Raw genomic sequence first — 19,750 nt, 5'->3', positions numbered from 1 at the left:
CAGACCTCAGACACAGAGCCAGGGTTACACAGTGTAGTAGCAGACCTCAGACACAGAGCCAGGGTTAACCAGTGTAGTAGCAGACCTCAGTGGATCAGATGATGATGTTGTGGACGTGGAAGGGATGGGTACCTCAGCCAGCCTCAGACACAGAGCCAGGGTTACACAGTGTAGTAGCAGGCGTCAGACACAGAGCCAGGGTTACACAGTGTAGTAGCAGACCTCAGACACAGAGCCAGGGTTACACAGTGTAGTAGCAGACCTCAGTGGATCAGATGATGATGTTGTGGACGTGGAAGGGATGGGTACCTCAGCCAGCCTCAGACACAGAGCCAGGGTTACACAGTGTAGTAGCAGGCCTCAGACACAGAGCCAGGGTTACACAGTGTAGTAGCAGACCTCAGTGGATCAGATGATGATGTTGTGGACGTGGAAGGGATGAGTACCTCAGCCAGCCTCAGACACAGAGCCAGGGTTACACAGTGTAGTAGCAGACCTCAGTGTTAGCCAGGGTTACGTAGTGTAGTAACAGACCTCAGTGTTAGTCAGGGCTACGTTGTGTAGTAACAGGCCTCAGACACAGAGCCAGGGTTACACAGTGTAGTAGCAGACCTCAGTGTTAGCCAGGGTTACACAGTGTAGTAGCAGACCTCAGTGTTAGCCATGGTTACGTAGTGTAGTAACAGACCTCAGTGTTAGCCAGGGTTACACAGTGTAGTAGCAGACCTCAGTGTTAGCCAGGGTTACACAGTGTAGTAGCAGGCCTCAGACACAGAGCCAGGGATACACAGTGTAGTAACAGGCCTCAGACACAGAGCCAGGGTTACACAGTGTAGTAGCAGACCTCAGTGTTAGCCAGGGTTACGTAGTGTAGTAACAGGCCTCAGTGTTAGTCCAGGGTTACACAGTGTAGTAACATACCTCAGTGTTAGTCAGGGTTACGTAGTGTAGTAACAGACCTCAGTGTTAGCCAGGGTTACACAGTGTAGTAGCAGACCTCAGTGTCAGCCAGGGTTACGTAGTGTAGTAACAGACCTCAGTGTTAGTCAGGGTTACGTAGTGTAGTAACAGACCTCAGTGTTAGTCAGGGCTACGTAGTGTAGTAACAGACCTCAGTGTTAGTCAGGGCTACATAGTGTAGTAACAGACCTCAGTGTTAGTCCAGGGTTACACAGTGTAGTAGCAGACCTCAGTGTTAGCCAGGGTTACACAGTGTAGTAGCAGACCTCAGTGTTAGCCATGGTTACGTAGTGTAGTAACAGACCTCAGTGTTAGCCAGGGTTACACAGTGTAGTAGCAGACCTCAGTGTTAGCCAGGGTTACACAGTGTAGTAGCAGGCCTCAGACACAGAGCCAGGGATACACAGTGTAGTAACAGGCCTCAGACACAGAGCCAGGGTTACACAGTGTAGTAGCAGACCTCAGTGTTAGCCAGGGTTACGTAGTGTAGTAACAGGCCTCAGTGTTAGTCCAGGGTTACACAGTGTAGTAACATACCTCAGTGTTAGTCAGGGTTACGTAGTGTAGTAACAGACCTCAGTGTTAGCCAGGGTTACACAGTGTAGTAGCAGACCTCAGTGTCAGCCAGGGTTACGTAGTGTAGTAACAGACCTCAGTGTTAGTCAGGGTTACGTAGTGTAGTAACAGACCTCAGTGTTAGTCAGGGCTACGTAGTGTAGTAACAGACCTCAGTGTTAGTCAGGGCTACATAGTGTAGTAACAGACCTCAGTGTTAGTCCAGGGTTACACAGTGTAGTAACAGACCTCAGTGTTAGTCAGGGTTACACAGTGTAGTAACATACCTCAGTGTTAGCCAGGGTTACGTAGTGTAGTAACAGACCTCAGTGTTAGTCAGGGCTACGTAGTGTAGTAACAGACCTCAGTGTTAGCCAGGGTTACGTAGTGTAGTAACAGGCCTCAGTGTTAGTCCAGGGTTACGTAGTGTAGTAACAGACCTCAGTGTTAGTCAGGGTTACGTAGTGTAGTAACAGACCTCAGTGTTAGCCAGGGTTACACAGTGTAGTAACAGACCTCAGTGTTAGTGAAGGTTACGTAGTGTAGTAACAGACCTCAGTGTTAGTCCAGGGTTACACAGTGTAGTAACATACCTCAGTGTTAGCCAGGGTTACGTAGTGTAGTAACAGACCTCAGTGTTAGTCAGGGCTACGTAGTGTAGTAACAGACCTCAGTGTTAGCCAGGGTTACGTAGTGTAGTAACAGGCCTCAGTGTTAGTCCAGGGTTACGTAGTGTAGTAACAGACCTCAGTGTTAGTCAGGGTTACGTAGTGTAGTAACAGACCTCAGTGTTAGTCTAGGGTTAACCAGTGTAGTAACAGACCTCAGTGTTAGTCCAGGGTTACACAGTGTAGTAAACGACCTCAGTGTTAGTCCAGGGTTGCACAGTGTAGTAACAGACCTCAGTGTTAGCCAGGGTTACGTAGTGTAGTAACAGACCTCAGTGTTAGTCAGGTTTACGTAGTGTAGTAACAGACCTCAGTGTTAGTCAGGGTTACATAGTGTAGTAACAGACCTCAGTGTTAGTCCACGGTTACACAGTGTAGTAGCAGACCTCAGTGTTAGTCCAGGGTTACACAGTGTAGTAACAGACCTCAGTGTTAGTCAGGGTTACATAGTGTAGTAACAGACCTCAGTGTTAGTCCAGGGTTACGTAGTGTAGTAACAGACCTCAGTGTTAGTCAGGGTTACGTATTGTAGTAACAGACCTCAGTGTTAGTCAGGGTTACGTAGTGTAGTAACAGACCTCAGTGTTAGCCAGGGTTACGTAGTGTAGTAACAGACCTCAGTGTTAGCCAGGGTTACGTAGTGTAGTAACAGACCTCAGTGTTAGTCAGGGTTATGTAGTGTAGTAACAGACCTCAGTGTTAGTCAGGGTTACACAGTGTAGTAACAGACCTCAGTGTTAGTCAGGGTTACATAGTGTAGTAACAGACCTCAGTGTTAGTCCAGGGTTACATAGTGTAGTAACAGACCTCAGTGTTAGTCAGGGTTACGTAGTGTAGTAACAGACCTCAGTGTTAGCCAGTAGTAACAGTCCAGTTCACTGACCCTGTAGAACAGAGACTAGGACATGGGGAACAGCACCAGAGACTAGGACATGGGAACAGCACCAGAGACTAGGACATGGGGAACAGCACCAGAGACTAGGACATGGGGAACAGCACCAGAGACTAGGACATGGGGAACAGCACCAGAGACTAGGACATGGGGAACAGCACCAGAGACTAGGACATGGGGAACAGCACCAGAGACTAGGACATGGGGAACAGCACCAGAGACTAGGACATGGGGAACAGCACCAGAGACTAGGACATGGGGAACAGCACCAGAGACTAGGACATGGGGAACAGCACCAGAGACTAGGACATGGGGAACAGCACCAGAGACTGGGACATGGTTAACAGCACCAGAGACTAGGACATGAGGAACAGCACCAGAGACTAGGACATGGGGAACAGCACCAGAGCTCCATGGTCATTTCAGGTCACTGTGGTTGTAACCCAGATCTGAAACAGCTGTGTGATGACTAGGGGGGGTTGTTTATCAAATTGATAACAGAAAACAGATTTTTCTTATGATAAACAACCCCACAACTATAAAAAAGCACAAGTGGACAAGACTGGGAGGTTGTTGAAGACCAACTATTAAATCAAATCTAAGTTTATTTGTCACATGCGCCGAATACAACAGGTGTAGTAGACCTCACAGTGAAATGCTTACTTACAGGCTCTAACCAATAGTGCCCAAAAAAAGTGTGTGTGTGTGTGTGTGTGTGTGTGTGTGTGTGTGTGTGTGTGTGTGTGTGTGTGTGTGTGTGTGTGTGTGTGTGTGTGTGTGTGTGTGTGTGTGTGTGTGTGTGTGTGTGTGTGTGTGTGTGTAGGTAAGTAAAGAAGTAAATCCACAGTATAAATACATTTGAAAATAAGAGTAGCAAGGCTCTATAGAGACACCTGTTAGTAGTAAGGCTCTATAGAGACACCTGTTAGTAGTAAGGCTCTATAGAGACACCTGTTAGTAGCAAGGCTCTATAGAGACACCTGTTAGTAGCAAGGCTCTATACAGACACCTGTTAGTAGCAAGCCTCTATACAGACACCTGTTAGTCTAGATATGAATGTATTTCTCCTCCCTCACATCAAGGGGACAGGACTGGGAGGTTGTTGAAGACCAACTATTAGAGTTGATGTGAATGTATTTCTCCTCCCTCACATCAAGGGGACAGGACTGGGAGGTTGTTGAAGACCAACTATTAGAGTTGATGTGAATGTATTTCTCCTCCCTCACAACAAGGGGACAGGACTGGGAGGTTGTTGAAGACCAACTATTAGAGTTGATGTGAATGTATTTCTCCTCCCTCACAACAAGGGGACGGGACTGGGAGGTTGTTGAAGACCAACTATTAGAGTTGATGTGAATGTATTTCTCCTCCCTCACAACAAGGGGACAGGACTGGGAGGTTGTTGAAGACCAACTATTAGAGTTGATGTGAATGTATTTCTCCTCCCTCACAACAAGGGGACAGGACTGAGAGGTTGTTGAAGACCAACTATTAGAGTTGATGTGAATGTATTTCTCCTCCCTCACAACAAGGGGACAGGACTGGGAGGTTGTTGAAGACCAACTATTAGAGTTGATGTGAATGTATTTCTCCTCCCTCACAACAAGGGGACAGGACTGGGAGGTTGTTGAAGACCAACTATTAGAGTTGATGTGAATGTATTTCTCCTCCCTCACAACAAGGGGACAGGACTGGGAGGTTGTTGAAGACCAACTATTAGAGTTGATGTGAATGTATTTCTCCTCCCTCACATCAAGGGGACAGGACTGGGAGGTTGTTGAAGACCAACTATTAGAGTTGATGTGAATGTATTTCTCCTCCCTCACAACAAGGGGACAGGACTGGGAGGTTGTTGAAGACCAACTATTAGAGTTGATGTGAATGTATTTCTCCTCCCTCACAACAAGGGGACAGGACTGGGAGGTTGTTGAAGACCAACTATTAGAGTTGATGTGAATGTATTTCTCCTCCCTCACATCAAGGGGACAGGACTGGGAGGTTGTTGAAGACCACAGGAAACTACTACACTTGATACTAATGTATCTGTCTGTCTCTCTTGTTCTCCAGGTAACATCATTGGTTCGGGGATATTCATCTCTCCTAAGGGTGTTTTGGAGCACGCTGGTTCGGTGGGTCTGTCCCTCATCGTATGGGTGTGCGGAGGGGGTATCTGCGCCCTGGGGTCCATGTGTTACGCTGAGCTGGGCGTCACCATTCCCAAGTCAGGGGGAGACTACTCCTACGTCACAGAGATATTCGGAGGACTGGTGGGGTACGTGTCTATTTTATGTCCACAATCCTGATTAGGGAACAACCCAGAAACCTTCCCAGAATTCCCAGGTTTTTTCAGAAATGTCCAGGGCCCGTCTCAGAGTAGAAGGGAAGGGCCTCCCTGGTGGCGCAGTGGTTAAGGGTCTCAGAGTAGAAGGGAAGGGCCTCCCGGGTGGCGCAGTGGTTAAGGGTCTCAGAGTAGAAGGGAAGGGCCTCCCGGGTGGCGCAGTGGTTAAGGGTCTCAGAGTAGAAGGGAAGGGCCTCACGGGTGGCGCAGTGGTTAAGGGTCTCAGAGTAGAAGGGAAGAATTTCATTCCAAAACACGATATATACATTTTCAGAAATGTTGGTTAATTGACCATTAAAACACATCTAGTGAAAGATATAGAGCTACTATTGTTTCATCTGACCACAACATGGACTAGTGAGAGGACTGGCAGGATTAATCTGACCACAACATGGACTAGTGAACAGACTGGCAGGATTAATCTGACCACAACATGGACTAGTGAACAGACTGGCAGGATTAATCTGACGAACAACATGGACTAGTGAGAGGACTGTCAGGATTAATCTGACCACAACATGGACTAGTGAACAGACTGGCAGGATTAATCTGACCACAACATGGACTAGTGAAAAGACTGGCAGGATTAATCTGACCACAACATGGACTAGTGAACAGACTGGCAGGATTAATCTGACGAACAACATGGACTAGTGAGAGGACTGGCAGGATTAATCTGACCACAACATGGACTAGTGAAAAGACTGGCAGGATTAATCTGACCACAACATGGACTAGTGAAAAGACTGGCAGGATTAATCTGACCACAACATAGATTAGTGAACAGACTGGCAGGATTAATCTGACCACAACATGGACTAGTGAGAGGACTGTCAGGATTAATCTGACCACAACATGGACTAGTGAGAGGACTGTCAGGATTAATCTGACCACAACATGGATTAGTGAACAGACTGGCAGGATTAATCTGACCACAACATAGATTAGTGAACAGACTGGCAGGATTAATCTGACCACAACATAGATTAGTGAAAAGACATCTGACCACAACATGGACTAGTATGATTAATCTGACCACAACACGGACTAGTGAGAGGATCTGCAGAGAGGAATGGGAGAAACTCCCCAAATACAGGTGTGCCAAGCTTGTAGCATCATACCCAAGAAGACTGGAGGCTGTAATCGCTGCCTAAGGTGCTTCAACAAAGCACTGAGTAAAGGGTCTGAATACTGATGTAAATGTGATATTTCCGTTTTTTAAATTTTTTTATGAATTTGCTCAACTTTCTAAAAACCTGTTTTTGCTTTGTTATTATGAGGTATTGTGTGTAAATCCATTTTATAATGAGGCTGTAATGTCACAAAATATGGAAAAAGTCAAGGGGTCTGAACACTTTCCGAATGCACTGTCTACAAAAGGACTAGGTATCACAGGCTCCAACAGGACTAGGTATCACAGGCTCCAACAGGACTAGAGATCACAGGCTCCAACAGGACTAGATATCACAGGCTCCAACAGGACTAGGTATCACAGGCTCCAACAGGACCAGACATCACAGGCTCCAACAGGACCAGACATCACAGGCTCCAACAGGACCAGAGATCACAGGCTCCAACAGGACCGGATATCACAGGCTCCAACAGGACCAGACATCACAGGCTCCAACAGGACTAGAGATCACAGGCTCCAACAGGACCAGACATCACAGGCTTCAACAGGAATAAATATCACAGGCTCCAACAGGACCAGATATCACAGGCTCCAACAGGACCAGACATCACAGGCTTCAACAGGAATAAATATCACAGGCTCCAACAGGAATAAATATCACAGGCTCCAACAGGACCAGAGATCACAGGCTCCAACAGGAATAAATATCACAGGCTCCAACAGGACCAGAGATCACAGGCTCCAACAGGAATAAATATCACAGGCTCCAACAGGACCGGATATCACAGGCTCCAACAGGACAAGGCTAAATGCATCCTGATGCTCATTTTGTTAACAGGAGCCAACATGGCTGCAATAGAATGTTATTAAATGCATCCTGATGCTCATTTTGTTAACAGGAGCCAACATGGCTGCAATAGAATGTTATTAAATGCATCCTGATGCTCATTTTGTTAACAGGAGCCAACATGGCTGCAATAGAATGTTATTAAATGGATCATGATGCAGAAACCTCAATGTCCCAACTCTCTAGATGGCAAAATGGCACCGACAGAAACGTTCGCCTCACTTCTAGTCCTTAGGAAACTATGCAGTAGTTAGATTTTTTGTGTATTATTTCCTACATTGTTAGCCCAGGAGATCTCAAGTGTTAATACGTACAGCCGGGAAGAACTATTGGATATCAGAGAGACGTCTTCTTACCAGCACTACGACCAGGAATACGACTTTCCCGAAGTGGATCCTTCGTCCGAACCACCCAAGAGGCTAAGACAAAACAAAGTTGCCGCAGGAGAGGTAGACAGAGCGGCTTTCTGGTCAGGGTTCGGAGGCGCACACACCATGCAACTCTTCCGAGTATTTTACTCGCTAATGTCCAGTCTCTAGAAAACAAGGCAGACCGTCTACATACAAGTATAAATATATATAGTTTTAACAGTATATGTGCTGTCTTCCTATAGGTTCCTGCTCCTATGGAGCGCGGTTCTCATCATGTACCCCACCACCCTGGCTGTCATAGCTCTCACCTTCTCCAACTATGTCCTGCAGCCTGCCTTCCAGAACTGTGTCCCTCCATACTTGGCCACCAGGCTTCTCTCCACCATCTGCATATGTAAGTCCAGTATAATAAACACTATTTAGTTGTGGTATACTACAATAATGACTATTTAGTAGTAGTACTATAGTACAATAATGACTATTTAGTAGTAGTATACTACAATAATGACTATTTAGTAGTGGTATACTACAATAATGAATATTTAGTAGTAGTACTATAGTACAATAATGACTATTTAGTAGTAGTATACTACAATAATGACTATTTAGTAGTAGTACTATAGTACAATCATGACTATTTAGTAGTAGTACTATAGTACAATAATGACTATTTAGTAGTAGTATACTACAGTAATGACTATTTAGTAGTAGTACTATACTACAATAATGACTATTTAGTAGTAGTATACTACAATAATGACTATTTAGTAGTAGTACTATAGTACAATAATGACTATTTAGTAGTAGTATACTACAATAATGACTATTTAGTAGTAGTACTATAGTACAATAATGACTATTTAGTAGTAGTACTATAGTACAATAATGACTATTTAGTAGTAGTACTATAGTACAATAATGACTATTTAGTAGTAGTACTATAGTACAATAATGACTATTTAGTAGTAGTATACTACAGTAATGACTATTTAGTAGTAGTACTATACTACAATAATGACTATTTAGTAGTAGTATACTACAATAATGACTATTTAGTAGTGGTATACTACAATAATGAATATTTAGTAGTAGTACTATAGTACAATAATGACTATTTAGTAGTAGTATACTACAATAATGACTATTTAGTAGTAGTACTATAGTACAATAATGACTATTTAGTAGTAGTATACTACAATAATGACTATTTAGTAGTAGTACTATAGTACAATAATGACTATTTAGTAGTAGTACTATACTACAATAATGACTATTTAGTAGTAGTAGTATAGTACAATAATGACTATTTAGTAGTAGTATAGTACAATAATGACAATTTAGTAGTTGTAGTATAGTACAATAATGACTATTTAGTAGTAGTAGTAGTATACTACAATAATGACTAGTTAGTAGTTGTAGTACAGTACAATAATGACTATTTAGTAGTAGTACTATACTACAATAATGACTATTTAGTAGTAGTATAGTACAATAATGACTATTTAGTAGTATGGTTCAATAATGACTATTTAGTAGTAGTACTATAGTACAATAATGACTAGTTAGTAGTTGTAGTATAGTACAATAAGGACTATTTAGTAGTAGTAGTAGTACTATACTACAATAATGACTATTTAGTAGTAGTATAGTACAATAATGACTATTTAGTAGTAGTACTATACTACAATAATGACTATTTAGTAGTTGTAGTATAGTACAATAATGACTATTTAGTAGTTGTAGTATAGTACAATAATGACTATTTAGTAGTAGTAGTATACTACAATAATGACTATTTAGTAGTAGTACTATACTACAATAATGACTATTTAGTTGTACTATACTACAATAATGACTATTTAGTAATAGTAGTTGTAGTATAGTACAATAATGACTATTTAGTAGTAGTAGTATACTACAATAATGACTAGTTAGTAGTTGTAGTACAGTACAATAATGACTATTTAGTAGTAGTATAGTACAATAATGACTATTTAGTAGTAGTACTATACTACAATAATGACTATTTAGTAGTTGTAGTATAGTACAATAATGACTATTTAGTAGTTGTAGTATAGTACAATAATGACTATTTAGTAGTTGTAGTATAGTACAATAATGACTATTTAGTAGTAGTAGTAGTACTATACTACAATAATGACTATTTAGTAGTAGTACTATACTACAAGAATGACTATTTAGTAATAGTAGTTGTAGTATAGTACAATAATGACTATTTAGTAGTAGTAGTATACTACAATAATGACTAGTTAGTAGTTGTAGTACAGTACAATAATGACTATTTAGTAGTAGTATAGTACAATAATGACTATTTAGTAGTATGGTTCAATAATGACTATTTAGTTGTGGTATACTACAATAATTACTATTTAGTAGTAGTACTATAGTACAATAATGACTATTTAGTAGTAGTAGTTTAGTACAATAATGACTATTTAGTAGTAGTACTATACTACAATAATGACTATTTAGTAGTAGTATAGTACAATAATGACTAGTTAGTAGTTGTAGTACAGTACAATAATGACTATTTAGTAGTAGTATAGTACAATAATGACTATTTAGTAGTATGGTTCAATAATGACTATTTAGTTGTGGTATACTACAATAATGACTATTTAGTAGTAGTAGTTTAGTACAATAATGACTATTTAGTAGTAGTACTATACTACAATAATGACTATTTAGTAGTAGTATAGTACAATAATGACTAGTTAGTTGTATAGTACAATAATTACTAGTTAGTAGTATAGTAAAATAATTACTAGTGTAGTCAGGGTGTAGTGTCATCATATCTAATGAGGACTGAGGTCCGTATCGGTAGTCAGGCTGTAATGTCATCATATCTAATGAGGACTGAGGTCCGTATCGGTAGTCAGGGTGTAGTGTCATCATATCTAATGAGGACTGAGGTCCGTATCGGTAGTCAGGGTGTAGTGTCATCATATCTAATGAAGACTGAGGTCCGTATCGGTAGTCAGGGTGTAGTGTCATCATATCTAATGAGGACTGAGGTCCGTATCGGTAGTCAGGGTGTAGTGTCATCATATCTAATGAGGACTGAGGTCCGTCTCGGTAGTCAGGGTGGAGTGTCATCATATCTAATGAGGACTGAGGTCCGTCTCGGTAGTCAGGGTGGAGTGTCATCATATCTAATGAAGACTGAGGTCCGTATCAGTAGAGAAAACCATACCTGTCTGTCTGTCTTTCTGTGTCAGCTGCTGGTTTGAACTTGTCTAAACCGGATGGAGCAGGGTTGGAGGAATGTGTGTGTGTGTGTGTGTGTAGTGTGTGTGTGTGTGTGTGTGTGTGTGTGTGTGTACGGTTCACCATAACCCACGGCCTTGGCACATTGGCACATTGACGGTGTGATGGCCATGCAGCACTATTTCTGGAGACAGAATGTGAAGCCTTTGACTTTCATTAACCTGCCAGCCGTGGTGCTAGCGTGTGTTTGTGTGTGTGTTCCCTGGATGTCAGCGCAGGACTTTCCGTGGCGGGTGGCGATGTGTTTGTGTGTGTGTGTGTTAGTTAGCATACCAGCCCCCTTTTGCTTGGGCGTCCCAGGGCAGGCGTGTGTGTGTGTGTGTTCCCTGGATGTCAGCGCAGGACTCTCCGTGGCGGGTGGCGATGTGTGTGTGTGTGTTCCCTGGATGTCAGCGCAGGACTCTCCGTGGCGGGTGGCAATGTGTGTGTGTGTGTGTGTTCCCTGGATGTCAGCACAGGACTCTCCGTGGCGGGTGGCAATGTGTGTGTGTGTGTTCCCTGGATGTCAGCGCAGGACTCTCCGTGGCGGGTGGCGATGTGTGTGTGTTAGTTAGTTAGCATACCAGCCCCCTTTTGCTTGGGCGCCCCAGGGCAGGCGTGTGTGTGTGTGTGTGTGTGTGTGTGTGTGTGTGTGTGTGTGCCCTTGATAACTTTCAATAAATGGGTTGTGTGTGGGGGGGTGGAGACGAGCCCCTGTGTTTCTGGCCCTCAATCACCTGATCAGTGTGTGTGTGTATGTGTGTGTGTGTGTGTGTCAGACTACGTAATGGTGTGTGTGTGTTCTACGGATCAGTGTGTATATGTGGGGGGGGGTGGAAGGGGGACGAGCCCCTGTGTTGGGACCTGACCTGACCCGTCAGTGTGTGTGTGTGTACCAGGCGGTGTGTGAGTGTGTGTCAGACTACGTAATGGTACCAGCGTTTGACTCCACCGATAATAGAAGGTCATGTCCTCAAAGCCATTGTGTATTGTTTCCACGGTTGCCGTGACAGTTGCTATGACACCCCTGTCACTGGGTGACAGGCGGGAGAAAGTGGGCGGGACGACCCTACTAACCAACCCTGGAAGGGCGCGCGGGGACAGTCAAGACCCTATTGGCTATTTGACATTCCGACGGTTTACAACTGATATATCTCTTCTAGACACACACTACCTCTTTCACACTACCTCTTTCACAGTACCTCTTTCACAGTACCTCTTTCACAGTGCCTCCTTCACAGTACCCCCTTTACAGTACCTCCTTTACAGTACCCCCTTTACAGTACCTCCTTCACAGTACCTCCTTCACAGTACCTCCTTCACAGTACCCCCTTTACAATACCTCCTTTACAGTCCCTCCTTCACAGTACCCCCTTTACAGTACCCCCTTTACAATACCTCTTTCACAGTACCTCCTTCACAGTACCTCCTTCACAGTACCTCCTTCACAGTACCTCCTTTACAGTACCTCCTTCACAGTACCTCCTTTACAGTACCTCCTTCACAGTACCTCCTTCACAGTACCTCCTTTACAGTACCTCCTTCACAGTACCTCCTTTACAGTACCTCCTTCACAGTACCTCCTTTACAGTACCTCCTTCACAGCACCTCCTTTACAGTACCCCCTTTACAGTACCTCCTTCACAGTACCTCCTTTACAGTACCTCCTTTACAGTACCCCTTCACAGCACCTCCTTCACAGCACCTCCTTCACAGTACCTCCTTCACAGTACCTCCTTTACAGTACCTCCTTCACAGTACCCCCTTTACAGTACCTCCTTCACAGTACCCCCTTTACAGTACCTCCTTCACAGTACCCACTTCACAGTACCTCCTTTACAGTACCTCCTTTACAATACCTCTTTCACAGTACCTCCTTTACAATACCTCTTTCACAGTACCCCCTTTACAGTACCTCCTTTACAATACCTCTTTCACAGTACCTCCTTTACAATACCTCCTTCACAGTACCTCCTACAGTGGAGAAGGAAGGAAAAGTCTGAATCCCAAATGGCACCCTATTCCCTATATAGTGCACTACTTTAGACCAGAGCCCTATGGCACCCTGTTCCCTATATATAGTGCACTACTTTAGACCAGAGCCCTATGGCACCCTATTCCCTATATAGTGCACTACTTCAGACCAGAGCCCTATGGCACCCTGTTCCCTATATATAGTGCACTACTTTAGACCAGGGGCCATTGGGTATACAGCATGCTCATGTCAACGCAGGTTAGCGTTTGTTTTGCCATGAATGTTGTTCTGTAGGCAGTTCTGCAGAGTGTTACCTAGCTGGCACAGCCACAAAGTCATACAATCTGTTTTACAAGTGTCAAATAATTAAGGAAGTCAATCCGGCTTTATTAAACTTCCTCTTGAACGTTGTGGTAGTAGAATACCCAATGTTGTGGTAGTAGAATACCCAATGTTGTGGTAGTAGTATACCCAATGTTGTGGTAGTAGAATACCCAATGTTGTGGTAGTAGAATACCCAAGGTGTGGTAGTAGAATACCCAATGTTGTGGTAGTAGAATACCCAAGGTGTGGTAGTAGAATACCCAAGGTGTGGTAGTAGAATACCCAAGGTGTGGTAGTAGAATACCCAAGGTGTGGTAGTAGAATACCCAAGGTGTGGTAGTAGAGGTGTGGTAGTAGAATACCCAAGGTGTGGTAGTAGAATACCCAATGTTGTGGTAGTAGAATACCCAAGGTGTGGTAGTAGAATACCCAATGTTGTGGTAGTAGAATACCCAAGGTGTGGTAGTAGAATACCCAAGGTGTGGTAGTAGAATACCCAAGGTATGGTAGTAGAATACCCAAGGTGTGGTAGTAGAATACCCAAGGTGTGGTAGTAGAATACCCAATGTTGTGGTAGTAGAATACCCAATGTGGTAGTAGAATACCCAAGGTGTGGTAGTAGAATACCCAAGGTGTGGTAGTAGAGGTGTGGTAGTAGAATACCCAAGGTGTGGTAGTAGAATACCCAAGGTGTGGTAGTAGAATACCCAAGGTGTGGTAGTAGAGGTGTGGTAGTAGAATACCCAAGGTGTGGTAGTAGAGGTGTGGTAGTAGAATACCCAAGGTGTGGTAGTAGAATACCCAAGGTGTGGTAGTAGAATACCCAAGGTGTGGTAGTAGAGGTGTGGTAGTAGAATACCCAAGGTGTGGTAGTAGAGGTGTGGTAGTAGAATACCCAATGTGTGGTAGTAGAGGTGTGGTAGTAGAATACCCAAGGTGTGGTAGTAGAGGTGTGGTAGTAGAATACCCAAGGTGTGGTAGTAGAATACCCAAGGTGTGGTAGTAGAGGTGTGGTAGTAGAATACCCAAGGTGTGGTAGTAGAATACCCAAGGTGTGGTAGTAGAGGTGTGGTAGTAGAATACCCAAGGTGTGGTAGTAGAATACCCAAGGTGTGGTAGTAGAGGTGTGGTAGTAGAATACCCAATGTGTGGTAGTAGAGGTGTGGTAGTAGAATACCCAAGGTGTGGTAGTAGAGGTGTGGTAGTAGAACACCCAATGTGTGGTAGTAGAGGTGTGGTAGTAGAATACCCAAGGTGTGGTAGTAGAATACCCAAGGTGTGGTAGTAGAATACCCAAGGTGTGGTAGTAGAATACCCAAGGTGTGGTAGTAGAATACCCAAGGTGTGGTAGTAGAATACCCAAGGTGTGGTAGTAGAATACCCAAGGTGTGGTAGTAGAATACCCAAGGTGTGGTAGTAGAATACCCAAGGTGTGGTAGTAGAATACCCAAGGTGTGGTAGTAGAGGTGTGGTAGTAGAATACCCAAGGTGTGGTAGTAGAATACCCAAGGTGTGGTAGTAGAATACCCAAGGTGTGGTAGTAGAATACCCAAGGTGTGGTAGTAGAATACCCAAGGTGTGGTAGTAGAGGTGTGGTAGTAGAATACCCAAGGTGTGGTAGTAGAATACCCAAGGTGTGGTAGTAGAATACCCAAGGTGTGGTAGTAGAATACCCAAGGTGTGGTAGTAGAGGTGTGGTAGTAGAATACCCAAGGTGTGGTAGTAGAATACCCAAGGTGTGGTAGTAGAATACCCAAGGTGTGGTAGTAGAATACCCAAGGTGTGGTAATAGAATACCCAAGGTGTGGTAGTAGAATACCCAAGGTGTGGTAATAGAATACCCAAGGTGTGGTAGTAGAATACCCAAGGTGTGATGTCTAAACTGGGTGGTGCTTCATCAGTTCCTCATATTATTATTTTTTACCTTTATTTAATCAGTCAGTTAAGAACAAATTCTTATTTTCAATGACAGCCTAGGGTTAAGTGCCTGTTCAGGGGAGGAACGACAGATTTGTACCTTGCAACCTTTCGGTTACTAGTCCAACACTCTAACCACTAGGCGACCTGCCGCCCAATTATCATCTCAGTCATTGCTTACCTTAGAGAGATATTTATAACTTGTTGTAATTTGCTAGTCACTCAATCATTTCCACATGTAACAGACTCTCTGATCCAGAGAGACTTACAGTAGAAGACATAGAGACAGGGTAGTTAGACTCAGTGAGGACTGAGCAGTTGTAGCTACTACTGTCTCTAACTACCCTGTCTCTATGTCTTAGTAATTATAACTCCTCAGTCCTCACTGGTTCTAACTACCCTGTCTCTATGTCTTAGTAACTACAACTCCTCAGTCCTCACTGGTTCTAACTACCCTGTCTCTATGTCTTAGTAACTACAACGCCTCAGTCCTCACTGGTTCTAACTACCCTGTCTCTGTCTTAGTAGCTACAACTCCTCAGTCCTCACTGGTTCTAACTACCCTGCCTCTATGTCTTAGTAGCTACAGTCCTCTGGACGTCTGTGTCACTGAGATAATATACTATATCTGGATAGGTTTCGTGGCTCGGCCAGGTCATCACAGGCGTGGGTCACAAAGTCACAGGGAATGTAAACCTTCAGTACACTGACCCGGTCTGATGCCCTTTCCCGGTGCCACGAGGTTAATGGGACCACACCGCTGTGACACCGGGCCAACGGGCCAACAATCTGGTGCTATCTTAAAGGCCAGGGTTTTCCCAAATGGCACCCTATCCCCTATATAGTGCATTACTTTAGACCAGAGCCCTATGGCACCCTATTCCCTATATAGTTGTACTACTATAGACCAGAGCCCTATGGCACCCTATTCCCTATATAGTGCACTACTTTAGACCAGAGCCCTATGGCACCCTATTCCCTATATAGTGGTACTACTATAGACCAGAGCCCTATGGCACCCTATTCCCTATATAGTGGTACTACTTTAGACCAGAGCCCTATTCCCTATATAGTGCACTACTTTAGACCAGAGCCCTATTCCCTATATAGTGCACTACTTTAGACCAGAGCCCTATTCCCTATATAGTGGTACTACTATAGACCAGAGCCCTATTCCCTATATAGTGCACTACTTTAGACCAGAGTCCTATTCCCTATATCGAGCACTACTTTAGACCAGAGTCCTATTCCCTATATAGTGCACTACTTTAGCCCAGAGCCCTATGGCACCCTATTCCCTATATAGTGCACTACTTTAGACCAGAGCCCTATGGCTCCCTATTCCCTATATAGTGCACTACTTTGGATCGTAGTACACTATATAGGGAATCAGGTGCCATTTCTTGTTCCCTGGGTTTTATTTGTCTGCATCGGAAGCAGTTTATTTTGGGGGGTTAGGAGGACTGACAGACTCTCTTTGGGGAGCCGGCACTGTGATGGATGAAGTAGAGGGAGGGGTGCCTGTCCCAAACCCCCTGCACCCCTCTACCCTTCTCCTTCCCCCACTGCTGCACTCCTCCTGCCCCCATCTACCCCTCTCCTGCCTCCCTCTACCCCCCTCCTGCCTCCCTCTACCCCCCTCCTGCCTCCCTCTACCCCTCTCCTGCCTCCCTCTACCCCTCTCCTGCCCCCTTCTACCCCTCTCCTGCCCCCCACTACTCCCCTCTACCCCTCTCCTGTCCCCTCATACCCTCTCCTGCCTCCTCCTTCCCCCCTCTACTCCTCTCCTGCCCCCCTCTACCCCTCTCCTGTCCCCTCATACCCTCTCCTGCCTCCTCCTGCCCCCTCTACCCCACTCCTGTCCCCTCATACCCTCTCCTGCCTCCTCCTTCCCCCCTCTACTCCACTCCTGCCCCCCTCTACCCCTCTCCTGTCCCCTCATACCCTCTCCTGCCTCCTCCTGCCCCCTCTACCCCACTCCTGTCCCCTCATACCCTCTCCTGCCTCCTCCTCCCCCTCTACCCCTCTCCTGCCTCCTCATACCCTCTCCTGCCTCCTCATACCCTCTCCTGCCTCCTCCTTCCCCCCTCTACCCCTCTCCTGCCCCCCTCTACCCCTCTCCTGTCCCCTCATACCCTCTCCTGCCTCCTCCTGCCCCCCTCATACCCTCTCCTGCCATCTCCTGCCCCCCGTAACCCCTGTGCACCCTCCTCTCCCTGGGGACAGGACCTCCTCCTCTCCCCCGTAACCCCTGTGCACCCTCCTCTCCCTGAGGACAGGGCCCCCCTCCTCTCCCTGGGGACAGGGCCCCCTCCTCTCCCTGGGGACAGGGCCCCCCTCCTCTCCCCCGTAACCCCTGTGCACTCTCCTCTCCCTGGGGACAGGGCCCCCTCCTCTCCCTGGGGACAGGGCCACCTCCTCTCCCTGGGGACAGGGCCCCCCTCCTCTCCCTGGGGACAGGGCCCCCCTCCTCTCCCTGGGGACAGGGCCCCCTCCTCTAGTAGCTACAGTCCTCAGGACGTATCTGGATAGGTTTCGTGGCTCGGCCAGGTCATCACAGGCGTGGGTCACTCCTCTCCCTGGGGACAGGGCCCCCCTCCTCTCCCTGGGGACAGGGCCCCCCTCCTCTCCCTGGGGACAGACAACCTGCTGTGTCCCAGCTTGCTGCTGCTGTTACTAAACACATTGACACGGGACTACACTACACTGATATAGATAGCTACAGATCTAGGATCAGATTCCTCCAACCGTAACCCATTAGAGGGGGGAAAATGGAGAAGGAAACTGACCCGAGACCAGCCTACACCTACAGAAACACAGCTGATTCAATACTAGGCCAAGTTGAAACTCTGTTTCAGTTCAGTTTAATGTGTGTCTACTGGGTGTATCACCACCATGCAGCAGATGAAATAGAGCCCTCTGACTGGAGGGATACGAGACACCAGACAGGCCCTCTGCCAGCCCAGCCATGCTGTTCTGATTAGCCACGTCGTGCCCCTCCCTCTAAACTCACTCACTTCCTGCAATGGAACTTGTGATTCCACTTGTGTCGTTCCAGATCGACAGAAAAGGAGAGGAGAGAGGGAAGAGAGGAGAGAGGGAAGAGAGGAGAGAGGGAAGAGAGGAGAGAGGGAAGAGAGGAGAGAGAGAGAGAGAGAGAGAGAGAGAGAGAGAGAGAGAGCGTCTGTCATGCGGTAATGATAGAGTGGTGTAATGGCCTTACAGTTTGACATTTTGTTTAATTATTGTAATGAGCTCATGTTTCATCAGTACGGTGGAACCCCAATTTTTATTTTGACGGGCCTGTAGCAGACCATACAGCCTGTACCAGACCATACAGCCTGTACCAGACCATACAGCCTGTACCAGGACCATACAGCCTTACCATACAGCCTGTAGCAGACCATACAGCCTGTACCAGGACCATACAGCCTTACCATACAGCCTGTACCAGACCATACAGCCTGTACCAGGACCATACAGCCTGTACCAGACCATACAGCCTGTACCAGGACCATACAGCCTTACCATACAGCCTGTACCAGACCATACAGCCTGTACCAGGACCATACAGCCTGTACCAGACCATACAGCCTGTACCAGACCATACAGCCTGTACCAGGACCATACAGCCTTACCATACAGCCTGTACCAGACCATACAGCCTGTACCAGACCCTACAGCCTGTACCAGACCATACAGCCTTACCATACAGCCTGTACCAGGACCATACAGCCTGTACCAGACCATACAGCCTGTACCAGGACCATACAGCCTGTACCAGACCATACAGCCTTACCATACAGCCTGTACCAGACCATACAGCCTGTACCAGACCAGAACGCCTGTACCAGGACCATACAGCCTGTACCAGACCATACAGCCTGTACCAGACCATACAGCCTGTACCAGGACCATACAACCTTACCAGACAGCCTGTACCAGACCATACAGCCTGTACCAGGATCATACAGCCTGTAGCAGACCATACAGCCTGTACCAGACCATACAGCCTGTACCAGGACCATACAGCCTGTAGCAGACCATACAGCCTGTACCAGACCATACAGCCTGTACCAGACCATACAGCCTGTACCAGACCATACAGCCTGTACCAGGACCATACAGCCTGTAGCAGACCATACAGCATGTACCAGACCATACAGCCTGTACCAGACCATACAGCCTGTACCAGGACCATACAGCCTGTACCAGACCATACAGCCTGTAGCAGACCATACAGCCTGTACCAGACCATACAGCCTGTAGCAGACCATACAGCCTGTAGCAGACCATACAGCCTGTAGCAGACCATACAGCCTGTACCAGACCATACAGCCTTACCATACAGCCTGTACCAGACCATACAGCCTGTACCAGACCATACAGCCTGTACCAGGATCATACAGCCTGTACCAGACCCTACAGCCTGTACCAGACCATACAGCCTGTACCAGACCATACAGCCTTACCATACAGCCTGTACCAGACCATACAGCCTGTA

The 19,750-nt window shown here is 45.9% G+C and overlaps 1 protein-coding gene across 2 annotated transcripts in view; it reads left to right on the top strand.

Annotated features, from left to right (window-relative positions):
* The window catches only part of LOC116359611 (asc-type amino acid transporter 1), an 80,360-nt gene that overhangs the window by 16,175 nt on the left and 44,435 nt on the right, over window positions 1-19,750 (top strand). For both annotated transcript variants that reach the window (XM_031812559.1, XM_031812558.1), the window contains exons 2-3: window positions 5,143-5,347; window positions 8,006-8,157. In XM_031812559.1, the coding sequence (XP_031668419.1) occupies window positions 5,143-5,347; window positions 8,006-8,157 (357 nt within the window). The remainder of the gene's footprint in view (window positions 1-5,142; window positions 5,348-8,005; window positions 8,158-19,750) is intronic.

Source organism: Oncorhynchus kisutch, unplaced genomic scaffold (assembly GCF_002021735.2).
Source record: "Oncorhynchus kisutch isolate 150728-3 unplaced genomic scaffold, Okis_V2 Okis03b-Okis08b_hom, whole genome shotgun sequence".
In the NCBI taxonomy this organism is placed as follows: domain Eukaryota; kingdom Metazoa; phylum Chordata; class Actinopteri; order Salmoniformes; family Salmonidae; genus Oncorhynchus; species Oncorhynchus kisutch.
The sequence above is the reverse complement of the archived record's forward strand: the minus strand, read 5'-3'. Positions and strand labels throughout refer to the sequence as shown.